A 14,258-nucleotide genomic window follows, 5' to 3' on the forward strand; every position below is an offset into this window, starting at 1 on the left:
ACACTTCCAGTTTGTCGATCTGATGGACCGCGCACTTCCAGTTTGTTGATCTAATGGACCGCACACTTCAAGTTTGTTGATCTAATGGACCGCGCACTTCCAGTTTGTCGATCTGATGGACTTCACACTTCCAGTTTGTCGATCTGATGGACCATCCACTTCCAGTTTGTTGATCTGATGGACTTCACACTTCCAGTTTGTCTATCTGATGGACCGCGCACTTCCAGTTTGTTGATCTGATGGACTTCACACTTCCAGTTTGTTGATCTGATGGACTTCACACTCCAGTTTGTCGATCTGATGGACCTCACACTTCCAGTTTGTCGATCTGATGGACCGCACACTTCCAGTTTGTCGATCTGATGGATATCGCACTTCCAGTTTGTCGATCTGATGGACCGCGCACTTCCAGTTTGTTGATCTAATGGACCGCACACTTCAAGTTTGTTGATCTAATGGACCGCGCACTTCCAGTTTGTCGATCTGATGGACACATCACCCTGTTTGTGAAACACCAGGACAACAGTTTATAGCTGGGTCGAGATTCGAACCCAGGTGGAACAGCTCAAACGCGAGTGCGCACACCGCTAAGCTGTCCTGTCTGCTCTAATCGGTATACGTAACATCATGGTTACAAATTTATAGTCCTGTTGGTTATAATATGACATGTGAAGAACATTTGAAAACATCTCAGGATTTTGTGCAAATGAGCATCCTGGAGAATGGAAATGCTTTGAGCAGTCTCTCTAGAGGAAACATCTGCTTGCTTCAGCTAATAATGGATGCGATCAGGACTATTCAAAGCACGACCAATCTGTACTGAGGGCGGTTATTTGTGGCCCAGAGCAGACGATGCACCAAAAACCCTTCCTGCTCGTAAAGTCCTCAAACATGATGAAAATCCAACTCCAAATAAAGCCTTAAGCCAAGTGTCTGCTACCGTACCATGGTGCCGATAAAATTTACTGTACTGCATTTGCAATGAGCGCATTGCTGATTGCCGCCTTTCCCAGCGATGAATTCAGCAGAAAATGTCTTTACAGGTCCAGAGCGTCGCCATGATAGAGCAGCTTCTAATATCAGCAATGTCATGGCTGCCTCTGTGTCCAAGGGGACACCGAGGACCCACAATTCTAAACTTAGGGCCATCAGTCCCACTGGAAATACAGCATCAGGGTAAATAGTGTGCACGCAGTGTATGCCCTTTAGGTCTTAGGGTTGTTAGACAAGAACACGCTGCTATAAGCAAACTGATGACAACAGGTACAAGTACGTTCATATGTAATGATTGCAGCAAAATAAGTATGTTCACAAATCCAAGCAATCTAAGCTACAGAACATGGAGGTGTGAACCACCCATTTAATTAGTTCCTCTGCATATTGGGTTAGAAGCTTGATGCCTCAGGTAACATCGTTTTCAGGTTGAGCTAGAGGAGGACGGTGTGGCGGGATTCATCCACGGACGCAGTGCCTCCTATAGTTTCGGTCAGGATTTTGCGATTTGTAAAGGGTGCCGGCGATATCTCACCTACCCTTCATGAATGACAGCATGGTATCTTTATGGTGCACCAAAACTAATGCTGGCAAACGGGGGACACGCAGCCTAACCTCCATCCGGGCGATGGCAGACTTTAATATGAAACAACACCCTGCCTACAAAACACCGATCGGAAGGTTTATAGTTGGGGAAAAAAATCAAACCCTGAGCAGACACCGAAAAGGTAAATTTGCTAACTCTGCACAATCATGTCAAGAATACCACCAATTCACATCATGAATGTACAATGGGAACAAATTCTAACAGGTAACCTAACTAGCACCTTGCTGCATGCCACACAAGCACATAAATCCATGAGTGCCGACGATTACTAACAGGGAACCCTTCTAGAGAAAGGAACCAGCATGATATGCTCGTTCATCGAGACCATTTTAATTCCCAAGAAAATCGTTTTAAACAAGCATTCTGAGTATTGCGCTGCAATACATGTCCCCTACCAAAGTTCAAAGTGCCACAACTTTGTCAAAAATGATCGAATATGCAAATTTATGCACAGTTGATGCTGGTTTTCAAACTTGATCTGAGGTATGCTGAGACACGTGTGTCACGCGTGTCACGCCTCGCCTCGTTCATAAGCCCGCAAGGTCGCTCCGCAGAGCGGCCTGCACGTACGCACTGTGTGAATTATATAAATTATTACCAACTCACGGTCTGAGGTACTAGCGATTCAAGAGATATCCATTTTTAAAAAATATTTTCGTTTAATTAACGATATCTGCCAAACCATGTGCCCTATCGCAAATTCCAAAAGGACATTTTAGTCGACTGACATGCTGAACAGATCTGTGAAGTTTCCCCTCGATTGGATCAAAAATGAGGGAGGAGCTCGGTTTTAAAGGTTCATGCTTAAAAACGTCATAACTCTGAAACCATCAGTAATTTATTATATTTTCTGGTTCACGATCAATGATCGATGTGTATATATATGTATATATGTTGCTCGGCTTGGCTCCACCCCTCCGGAAAGCACGCACTGTGTCGCGCTGTTGACGTTCACGAGACGAGGCTGAGGACGCGCAGTGCGGCTTGAGGAGAACTCGAGAATAAACAAGAGATATCCATTTTTAAAAATATTTTCGTTTAATTAACGATATCTGCCAAACCACGTGCCCTATCGCAAATTCCAAAAGGACATTTTAGTGCTGAACAGATCTGTGGAGTTTCCCCTCGATTGGATAAAAAATGAGGGAGGAGCTCGGTTTTAAAGGGTCATGCTTAAAAACGTCATAACTCTGAAACCATGTGACGCATGACGTCATGCTCGCTGACTTTTTTGTTCATCATGGGTATGCGATTCTGCCTGCAAAGTTTGGCCTCGATCTGTTCAGCCGTTGCAGAGAAAAAGGGGTTTTCATGTTTTCACGAAAAACAATATGGCGACCGAACCACGTGACCTGTGACGTCATAATTACCATTAAAATATTCTACAGACCGAGTCCATCATATGGTGAAAATTTTATCTCAATCGGTCCTATTATTGCAGAGAAATTTGTTTTTAAAGGAAATTAAAACTTAAAATGGCACTGAGTTAAGGATCATCAGAATTATCAGAATTCCCAAAGTTCAAAGTGCCATAACTTTGTTAAAAATGATCGAAACGTCGTGAAGTTCGAACTTGATCTGTAGCTTATCATGAGGAAACCATGTGCCAAGTTTGAAATCATTAGCATTAAGCGTTTCGAAAGAAAGTCCGGAAAACTGTGCTTTGCGTGATGGACTGATGGACTGACGGACTGACAGACTGACGGACTGACAGACTGACGGACTGACGGACGGAGGGACGGCGTGCAAACCTATAGTCCCCTCCGGTGTACACCGGTAGGGGACTAATAAAGAGCAAGTGCCATAAATGCACAACTTAAGAATGCCCAGAGCTACAGAGAGTAAACCAGGGTGTGTTCTGTAACCAAGCAGCTAGCTAGTGCTTGCAAAGCCAGCCGTTCCTTATCATCAGTTTTGAATGAAGTGCTTGCTTGCGTCTTTAAAACCACTTGGCGGGCACTCCACAAAAAACTGGTAACTAATCACACCATTGGCTAACTTGACACCAAATGCTAACATCTCGTATACACCTGGTGAACCTGACCCGAATTGGTAACATCAGGTATAAACCTGGCTAACCCGAGCAGAATTGGTAACATCTGGTATAAACCTGTTTAACCTGACCACAAATGCTCAGAGCTGGTGTAAAACTGGCTAACCTAACCATAGATGCAATCATCTGGTATAAATTTGGCTAACCTGCCCCAAATTGGTAACATCTTGTGTAAACCAGGCTAACTCGACCCAAATGCTAACATATCGTATAAATCTGCCTATCCCGATAACCAATAGTAACATCTGGTATAAACCTGGCTAACCTGACCTAAATTAGTAACATCTGGTGTAAAACTGGCTAACCTGACTACAAATGCTAGCTAGCATCTGGTGTAAAACTGGCTAACCTGACCTGAATTGGTAACATCTGGTATAAACATGGCTAACTCAACCCAAATAGGTAACATCTGGTATAAACCTGTTTAATCTGACCACAAATGCTAACATCTGGTATAAATCTGACTATCCCGACCTCAAATATTAACATCTGGTGTAAAACTGGATAACCTGACTACATCTGTGGTATAAATTTGGCTAACTCGACCCAAATTGGTAACATCTGGTATAAACCTGTTTAACCTGACCACAAATGCTAACATCTCCTATAAATCTGGCCATCCCGACATCAAATAGTAACATCTAGTATAAACCTGGCTAACCTGAGCCGAATTAGTAACATCTCATATAAACGTGCTTAACCTGACCATAAATGTTAACATCTCATATAAACCTGTTTAACCTGACCACAAATGCCAGTATCTGGTATACATCTGGCTATCCCAACCTCAAATGGTAACATCTGGTATAAATCCGGCTAACCTCACCCAAATTGGTAACATCTGGTATTAACCTGTCTAACCTGACCACATCTGGTATAAATCTGGCTATATTGACCTCAAATGGTAACATTTGTTATATACCTGGCAATCCTAACCCAAATTGGTAACATCTGGTATAAACCTGGCTAACCTGATGGCAAATGATAACATCTGACTGGCTCACCTGATCGGAAATCTTGTATCTGGTTTTTTTTTTCCTTGTTTTACTGAGGATTTACATCAAGGTTGCAGAGCGAGTTCAAGCTGTACCAGCTGGGGCAGTTTTAACTGTTGGAGAAAGACTGCTCACTGAGTACCAGAACATAATCATGACCCCACAAGCATCTAAAATCAACTGGTCTTCCAGTTCCACCCCTATTAGGCAATTGTCAGGATGGAAGAGTGCAGACCAAGATCCCCTAAGGCCAAGACTGGTACATTGAACAATCCAAGATGGAGACAAGGCACCTTATCATTATCACATTATGAAGACAATTGCTATTGTTTTAATGATTTAAGTGGTCCACGTGAGAATAATTGCAAAGAACATCATCAGAATTCAAGTTAAATGAAGTTGCACGATTACAGACACAGCACTCACCTCTGGAACGTGTGGGAAAGGGTTAAATCCACATAACTTGCACACCCGGCTCTGGCAACTCGTGCAGATACCAAAGCCGGGCTCGGCGGTACCAATGACGAGTTGTGCCTGGCAGAGCTTACACACATCTGCCATCACCCTTGTTTTCGCAAAGGCCGGCGATTGTTGCACGCCCTGTCTGTGTGACCTAATGTCCTCCTCGGTTTTGACTTGCCCCACGCCGGGCTTGGAACCGAGGTTGTTTGCACGCCTGGCCTCCTCTTTGGGTGTTACTTTCACAACAGAGGCTGCGAGGGCTGCTTCAATATTGGTGGCAGTTTCAGGTTGTCGAGGACCTGTTGGTTGAAGTGGTTGGTGAAGTGGAGAACTTTGCACACTAGATGCTTGGGAGCCAGGTCGTGAAGAGGGTTGGGAGCCAGGTCGTGAAGAGGGTTGGGAGCCAGGTCGTGAAGAGGGTTGGGAGCCAGGTCGTGAAGAGGGTTGTGAAGAGGGTTGGGAGCCAGGTCGTGAAGAGGGTTGGGAGCCAGGTCGTGAAGAGGGTTGGGAGCCAGGTCGTGAAGAGGGTTGGGAGCCAGGTCGTGAAGAGGGTTGTGAAGAGGGTTGGGAGCCAGGTTGTGAAGAGGGTTGGGAGCCAGGTCGTGAAGAGGGTTGTGAAGAGGGTTGGGAGCCAGGTTGTGAAGAGGGTTGGGAGCCAGGTTGTGAAGAGGGTTGGGAGCCAGGTCGTGAAGAGGGTTGGGAACCAGGTCGTGAGTCGTGTTGGGAGCCAGGTCGTGAGTCGTGTTGGGGGCCAGGTCGTGAAGTGGGTTGGGAGCCAGGTCGTGGAGAGGGTTGAGAGCCAGGTTGTGAGGTGGGTTGGGAACCAGGTCGTGAGTCGTGTTGGGACCCAGGTCGTGAAGTGGGTTGGGAGCCAAGTTGTGAAGCGGTTTGGGAGCTGGGCCGTGTGGTGGGTTGGAAGCCAGGCCGTGTGGTGGGTTGGGAGCCAGGCTGTGTGGTGGGTTGGGGGCCAGGCTGTGAAGCGGTTTGGGAGCTGGGCCGTGTGGTGGGTTGGAAGCCAGGCCGTGTGGTGGGTTGGGAGCCAGAACCTACAATGCTTGAAGCTTGGCTGAAAATGGAGACTCCAAACCCAAACAGTTTACCTGCCACACCCTCTTCGGCACCCTTTGTAAGCTGCTCCGCCTGCCCTTGGTTTGCCTTCTGTGACTCAGCTGTTGGCCTCGACGCAACCTTCTGCTCTTTACCTTGTCCTGGGCTTTGCCCTTGTTGCGATATTCCTGTCCCTTTATTTTCAACTTCTTCCAGGAGTTCTCTATGAGAGGAAGGAGGTAGAACGACTGTCCTTGGCTTGTCTCGGCCATCTTTCATCCTCTCGGCATCTGACGGCTCGGTGACCTTCTGAATTTTAATTGGCGACTTGGTTTCTGGTGCAACCACCTTTTGAGAGATCGTGCTCTGCATTATCGGTTTGCTCCCCTCAGAGACACTTGCATCCGACACATGGAACTCCGTTTTACCTGTTCTCCACATTTCCTCTCGCTTGTGTACGGGCAACACTTGAGCCTGCTGTGCCATGGGCTGAGCCGCGATGGCACCACCCATTGACCGCTGCACCTGACAATTGAGACAAAGCCATTCCTTGACCTGAAAATGAACAGAAGAGAAACCATTGTAACGACAGTCAGGTGGAAAAGATCCACAAAAACTTCATACACTGTTTGTTCTTGTTTTTCAAACGGTATGAAGAAACTTCCCCAGACAGGATAATTCCGAGTCACATTTCTATTTAATTATTAAGACAATTAACCAACACGCACGCCCCATTATCGACAGGTCCGTCCAAACCCTCCACCCATCGGGCATGCTCGGTTCTGGACGGGTCCACGCACGCTCGGTTCTGGACGGGTCCATGTACACTCCGTTCTTGAAGGGTGCACGCACGCTCGGTTCTGGACGGGTCCACGCACGCTCGGTTCTGCACGGGTCCACGCACGTTCGGTTCTGCACGGGTCCAGGCACGCTCAGTTCTGGACGGGTTCGCGCACGCTCGGTTCTGGACGAGTCCACGCACGCTCGGTTCTGAACGGGTTCACGCACACTCGGTTCTGGAAGGGTGCACGCACGCTCGGTTCTGGACGGTTCCACGCACGCCCGATTATTGACAGATCCGTCCAAACCCTCCACCCAACTGGCATGCTCGGTTCTGGACGGGTCCATACACGCTCGGTTCTGCACGGGTAAACGCACGCTCGGTTCTGAACGGGTCCACGCACGCTCGGTTCTGGACGGGTCCACGCACACTCGGTTCTGGAAGGGTGCATGCACGCTCGGTTCTGGACGGGTCCACGCACGCTCGGTTCTGGACGGGTCCACGCACGCTCGGTTCTGAACGCGTTCACGCATGCTCGGTTCTGGACGGGTCCATGCACGCTCGGTTCTGGACGGGTCCACGCACGCTCGGTTCTGGACGGGTCGACGCACACCCGATTTATCGACAGATCCGTCCAAACCCCCCACCCATCTGGCATGCTCGGTTCTGGACGGGTCCATGCACGCTCGGTTCTGCACGGGTCCGTGCACGCTCGGTTCTGGATGGGTTCGCGCACGCTCGGTTCTGAATGCGTCCACGCACGCTCGGTTCTGGATGGGTCCACGCATGCTCGGTTCTGGACGGGTCCACGCACGCTCGGTTCTGAACGGGTCCACGCACGCTCGGTTCTGGACGGGTCCACGCGCGCTCGGTTCTGGACGGATCCACGCGCGCTCGGTTCTGGACGGGTCCACGCACACTCGGTTCTGGAAGGGTGCACGCATGCTCGGTTCTGGACGGGTCCACGCACGCCCGATTATCGACAGATCCGTCCAAACCCTCCACCCATCTAGCATGCTCGGTTCTGGACGGGTCCACGCACGCTCGGTTCTGCACGGGTCCATGCACACTCGGTTCTGGACGGGTTCGCGCACGCTCGGTTCTGGACGGGTCCACGCACGCTCGGTTCTGGACGGGTCCACGCACGCTCGGTTCTGAACGAGTTCACGCATGCTCGGTTCTGTACGGGTCCATGCACGCTCGGTTCTGGACGGGTCCACGCACACTCGGTTCTGGAAGGGTGCACGCACGCTCGGTTCTGGACGGGTCAACGCACACCCGATTTATCGACAGATCCGTCCAAACCCTCCACCCATTTGGCATGCTCGGTTCTGGACGGGTCCACGCACGCTCGGTTCTGCACGGGTCCACGCACGCTCGGTTCTGGACGGGTCCGCGCACGCTCGGTTCTGGATGGGTTCGCGCACGCTCGGTTCTAGACGGGTCCACGCACGCTCGGTTCTGAACGGGTTCATGCATGCTCGGTTCTGGACGGGTCCATGCATGCTCGGTTCTGGACGGGTCCACGCACGCTCGGTTCTGGACGGGTCCACGCATGCTCGGTTCTGGACGGGTCCACGCACGCTCGGTTCTGAATGGGTTCACGCATGCTCGGTTCTGGACGGGTCCACGCACGCTCGGTTCTGGATGGGTCCACACACGCTCGGTTCTGGACGTGATCACGCACGCTCGGTTCTGGATGGGTCCACGCACGCTCGGTTCTGGATGGGTTCACGCATGCTCGGTTCTGGACGTGTTCACGCATACTCGGTTCTGGACGGTTCCACGCATGCTCGGTTCTGGACGGGTCCACGCATGCTCGGTTCTGGACGTGTTCACGCATGCTCGGTTCTGGACGGGTCCACGCATGCTCGGTTCTGGACGGGTCCACGCATGCTCGGTTCTGGACGGGTCCACGCATGCTCGGTTCTGGACGGGTTCACGCATGCTCGGTTATCGACGGATCTATGCACGCTCGGTTATCAACGAGTCCACACAAGCCCGGTTATCAATGGGTCCATGCACACCTGAATAATAATGGGTCCACGCACACCCAATTTTCGACGGCTCCACGCACACCCCATTACCTGCTACTGTATTCATATGCAATTATGTCTCCTAATCTCATGTAATATACAGTGCATTCAGAAAGTATTCAGACCCCTTCGCTTTTTTCACATTTTGTTATGTTGCAGCCTTATGCTGAAATCGTTTAAATTCATTTTTCCCCTCATTAATCTACACTCAACATCCCATAATGACAAAGATAAAACAGGATTTTAGAAAGTTTTGCACATTTATTAAAATAAAAAACTGAAATATCACATTGACATAAGTATTCATACCCTTTGCTATGACACTTGAAATTTAGCTCAGGTGCCTCCCATTTCTCTTGATCATCTTTGAGATGTTTCTCCACCTTGATTGGAGTCCAATTGTGGTAAATTCAATTGATTGGACATCATTTGGAAAGGCACACACCTGTCTATATAAGGTCTCACAGCTGACAATGCATATCATAGCAAAAACCAAGCCATGAGGTCAAAGGAACTGCCTGCAGAGCTCAGCGACAGGATTGTGTCGAGGCACTGATCTGTGATCTGGGGAAGCCTACAAAAAAAATCTCTGCTGCATTGAAGGTTCCCAAGAGCACAGTGGGCTCCATAATTCTTAAATGGAAGAAGTGTGGAACAACCGGACTCTTCCTAGAGCTGACCGCCTGACCAAACTGAGCAATTGGGGAGAAGGGCCTTGGTAAGAGAGGTGACCAAGAACCCGATGGTCACTCTGGCTGAGCTCCAGAGATCCAGTGTGGAGATGGGAGAAACTTCCAGAAGGACAACCATCACTGCAACACACCACGCAACTAAAGGACTCTCAGACTGTGAGAAACAAGATTCTGTGGTCTGATGAAACCAAGATTGAACTGTTTGGCTTCCGTCTGGCCACTCTGCCATAAAGCCCAGATCGGTGGAGTGTTGCAGTGATGGTTGTCCTTCTGGAAGTTTCTCTCATCTCCACACAGGATATCTGGAGCTCAGCCAGAGTGACCATCGGGTTCTTGGTCACCTCTATTACCAAGGCCCTTCTCCCCCGATTGCTCAGTTTGGCCGGGCGGCCAGCTCTAGGAAGAGTCCTGGTTGTTCCAAACTTCTTCTATTTAAGAATTATGGAGGCCATTGTGCTCTTGGGAACCTTCAATGCAGCAGAGATTTTTTTGTAGGCTTCCCCAGATCTGTGCCTCGACACAATCCTGTCTCTGAGCTCTGCAGGCAGTTCCTTCGACCTCATGGCTTGGTTTTTGCTCTGATATGCATTGTCAGCTGTGAGACCTTATAGAGACAGGTGTGTGCCTTTCCAAATCATGTCCAATCAATTGAATTTACCACAGGTGGACCCCAATCAAGGTGTAGAAACATCTCAAAGATGATCAAGAGAAATGGGAGGCACCTGAGCTAAATTTAAAGTGCCATAGCAAAGGGTATGAATACTTATGTAAATGTGATATTTCAGTTTTTTCTTTTTAATAAATTTGCAAAACTTTCTAAAATCCTGTTTTCTCTTTGTCATTATGGGCTATTGAGTGTAGATTGATGAGGAAAAAAATGAATTTAAACGATTTCAGCATAAGGCTGCAACATAACAAACTGTGAAAAAAGTGAAGGGGTCTGAATACTTTCTGAATGCACTGTACTATGTACAGGTTCCTCAATGAGCCCAAAACTGCACAAAAAGAACAAGAAAAACTACACTCCAGAAAGAGTTCTACCTGAGGGGTGCACCAACAATCGGTGAGAGAGAGGTACACCTACAATGGGCGAGAGAGGTGGACCTACAATAGGCGAAGGAGGTGCACCTACAATGGGGGAGAGGGGTACACCTACAATGGGCGAGAGGGGTACACCTACAATTGGTGAGAGGGTACAGCAACAATAGGCGAGAGAGGTGCACCTAAAATGGGTGAGAGGGGTACACCTACAATTGGTGAGAGAGGTAGACCAACAATAGGTGAGAGGTGCACCTACAATGGGAGAGAGGGGTGCACCTACAATGTGCGAGAGGTAGACCAACAATAGGCAAGAGAGGTACACCTACAATGGGCGAGAGGGGTACACCTACAATGGGTGAGAGGGTACACCAACAATAGGCGAGACAGGGGTGCACCTACAATGGGCGAGAGGTAGACCAACAATAGGCGAGAGAGGTACACCTACAATGGGCGAGAGGGGTACACCTACAATGGGCGAGAGGGGTACACCTACAATGGGCGAGAGGGGTACACCTACAATGGGCGAGAGGGGTACACCTACAATTGGTGAGAGAGGTAGACCAACAATAGGTGAGAGAGGTTCACCTACAATGGGAGAGAGGGGTACACCTACAATGGGTGAGGGGGGTACACCTTCAATGGGTGAGAGAGGTAAACCAACAATAGGTGAGAGAGGTGCACCTACAATGGGCGAGAGCGGTACACCTACAATGGGCGAGAGGGGTACACCTACAATGGGCGAGAGGGGTACACCTACAATGGGTGAGAGGGTACACCAACAATAGGTGAGAGAGGGGTGCACCTACAATGGGCGAGAGGTAGACCAACAATAGGCGAGAGAGGTACACCTACAATGGGCGAGAGGGGTACACCTACAATGGGCGAGAGGGGTACACCTACAATGGGCGAGAGGGGTGCACCAACAATCGGTGAGAGAGGGGTACACCTACAATGGGCGAGAGGGGTACACCTACAATGGGCGAGAGGGGTACACCTACAATGGGCGAGAGGGGTACACCTACAATGGGCGAGAGGGGTACACCTACAATTGGCGAGAGGGGTACACCTACAATGGGTGAGAGGGGTACACCTACAATGGGTGAGAGGGTACACCAACAATAGGCGAGAGAGGTGCACCTAAAATGGGCGAGAGGGGTACACCTACAATGGGTGAGAGGGGTACACCTACAATGGGCGAGAGGGGTACACCTACAATGGGCGAGAGGGGTACACCTACAATGGGCGAGAGGGGTACACCTACAATGGGCGAGAGGGGTACACCTACAATGGGCGAGAGGGGTACACCTACAATGGACGAGAGGGGTACACCTACAATGGACGAGAGGGGTACACCTACAATGGACGAGAGGGACACAGGGGTCGAGGTTGGACGATGATAGGGCACGGTTATGGTACACATTCACACACCTGTGTTAGGTGTGGGTTTGGGTTGAATCCGCATTGTTTGCACACCGTAGCGTGACACAGAGTGCACGTCCCATAGTTCGGAGGGCCACGCAAATTCACGTTGAGCTCGACGCTTCTGCACACAGGACACAGCAATGCCGGCCGGGCTGCTGGGGTGGTGCCCTCACGACCATCTGAGGCCAGACGCTGTAGTTTTTTTTGTTGTTGCTGTTGTTTTTGTTGCAGGTGTTGAAGCTGTGGTTGGTGTTGTTCTTGCTGCTCACTATGGGGGCGTGGCTCAGGGGCGGAGCCATCTGCTGGTATAGCTGGAGCGCGTGCACTGCTGGGGAGAGCGGTGGGCGGAGGAAGGGAGGAGAGGAGGAGGTATGAGAGGTGGGATCGGTTTTGTGATGGGTGAGGGAGGTTTCCTGTCGGTTTAACGGCGCAAGCAAAGACAAAGAAAATATTTTAAATGTACAAACAGTACAAGTCACATGCTATGGATAGATATGGGACACGGCAACATACACCGCCTCAAACACAGCAAATAAATTCAAGCCAAGAATGGAAGATCTCTTCACACACACAGTTCGATGTATTTTCACACAGCATTGTAGAGAAAAAGTATTTAATTCCGGGTTAAAATGTAATGTAAAAGACAAGAAGGGTGGAACGAGCTACAGAGAAGTCGAGAAATGGAGACTAAAGCGAGGAAGAAGAAAGAAGAGTCGAATTGCGCTGAGGGAAGAGGAAGAAACCTGAGCAGGAGATGGAGGGAATAAGGACACGGAGATGGTAACCGTACGTGTAACGGCCCCGTACGTGCCTGCCGTCCGTGCCTCCCTGCGCCAGTCCCGCTTCGCCTTCCCCGCTCACTTCATTCCCCATGGTGTTCGGGACGCTCAACGAGCCATCGTCGGTGTCCGGGGTCCTGAACGCGCTCCGTGAGGGACGCGGCTCGAGGCTCGCGACCCCTCGCTGCTTCGCACGCGACACCACCTCGCGCCGCCGCCCCGCGCCCCCACACTGTGCCCCGCCTTCTCCACATCACACGCATGCGCATTCGCCACTCACGCTCACTCCCCGAGAGCGGCCTGGTGGGGATGAGGTGGGCGGAGTCTTACTGGGTCGCGCACTCCAAGACCCGCTCCGCACCATTAACGCGGTTCCGAAAGATAAGCGAGACCGAAAGTGCAACTCGTCCACCGCCATGGTGGCCTGGTGAGTGCTGGGTATCGTGTTCCGGTGGGTCTTGGGGGTAACGGGTCACGATGGGTGGAGGCTTTGCACGTTCCATTCATATATCGAAACAGGTGGATGTTTGTACCCGAGTAACCTGACTGATTATCCTCCCCATTCCACCAGGTACATGGCGTGGCGCACGGGACGCTGCACGGTTCAGGACCAAGGACAGCGATTGTTGCTGAAGCTGCACAAGTGGCGTCGACCTGGTAGGACCGAGATCATAAAACAACAACAACAACTAACTCGAGGTCTTGTTAAAAAAAAAAGGATCATATTCAGGTACAGATAGTGAGTTACCTCATCAGGGACTCAGACAGGTGAAGTGCACGCAAATCTCAAAGGGGCATCCCAGGGTGAAGGTGAAACCTTTGCTCACCTTAATTCCTCTTTTCTCCCGCCTCTGGAACAAACTCCCTCACTCTCTTCAATCCCACTCCTCCCTCCAGGTCTTTAAAACAGCTGTTCACCACCATCTCTTATCTTCCCCCATCCAAAACCTTGATCTTTTCTACCCCCGCTAATGTAAAAAAAAAAAATATTGTATACAAGATCGAGGCTCGTGTAGGAGTTAACATTAATAACTACAAAAACAACAAAAAAAACGGACACATGAGACGAAATCAAGGCAGCAAAGATGGGGGGAGAGAGGGGAGCACACAAGTACAACATTTGAGAGCAGGGACATCAGGAGATCTGTGGGAGGGAGAGGGAAGCACACAAGTACAACATTTGAGAGCAGGGAAATCAGGAGATCTGTGGGAGGGAGGGGGCTTGGGGGGTGGGTGAGGTATTAAAAAAAAAAAAACACATGGACACAGCTAGGACTTCCAGGAAAGAATTCGGAATTTCAGACAAATGGATCTGGAGTGAATTAACAGGGGTAGAAAAGATCAAGGTTT

The 14,258-nt window shown here is 49.9% G+C and overlaps 1 protein-coding gene across 1 annotated transcript in view; it reads right to left on the reverse strand.

Moving 5' to 3' along the window:
* The window catches only part of BSN (bassoon presynaptic cytomatrix protein), a 166,040-nt gene that overhangs the window by 141,053 nt on the left and 10,729 nt on the right, over window positions 1–14,258 (reverse strand). Inside the window, exons 3-4 of the mRNA XM_078775345.1 lie at window positions 12,136–12,542; window positions 5,075–6,712 (exon numbers count right to left, since the gene is read on the reverse strand). Coding sequence (XP_078631471.1) covers window positions 5,075–6,712; window positions 12,136–12,542 — 2,045 coding nt within the window. The remainder of the gene's footprint in view (window positions 1–5,074; window positions 6,713–12,135; window positions 12,543–14,258) is intronic.

This window comes from Myxine glutinosa, chromosome 4 (genome assembly GCF_964187855.1).
Source record: "Myxine glutinosa chromosome 4, kmMyxGlut1.1, whole genome shotgun sequence".
NCBI lineage: Eukaryota > Metazoa > Chordata > Myxini > Myxiniformes > Myxinidae > Myxine > Myxine glutinosa.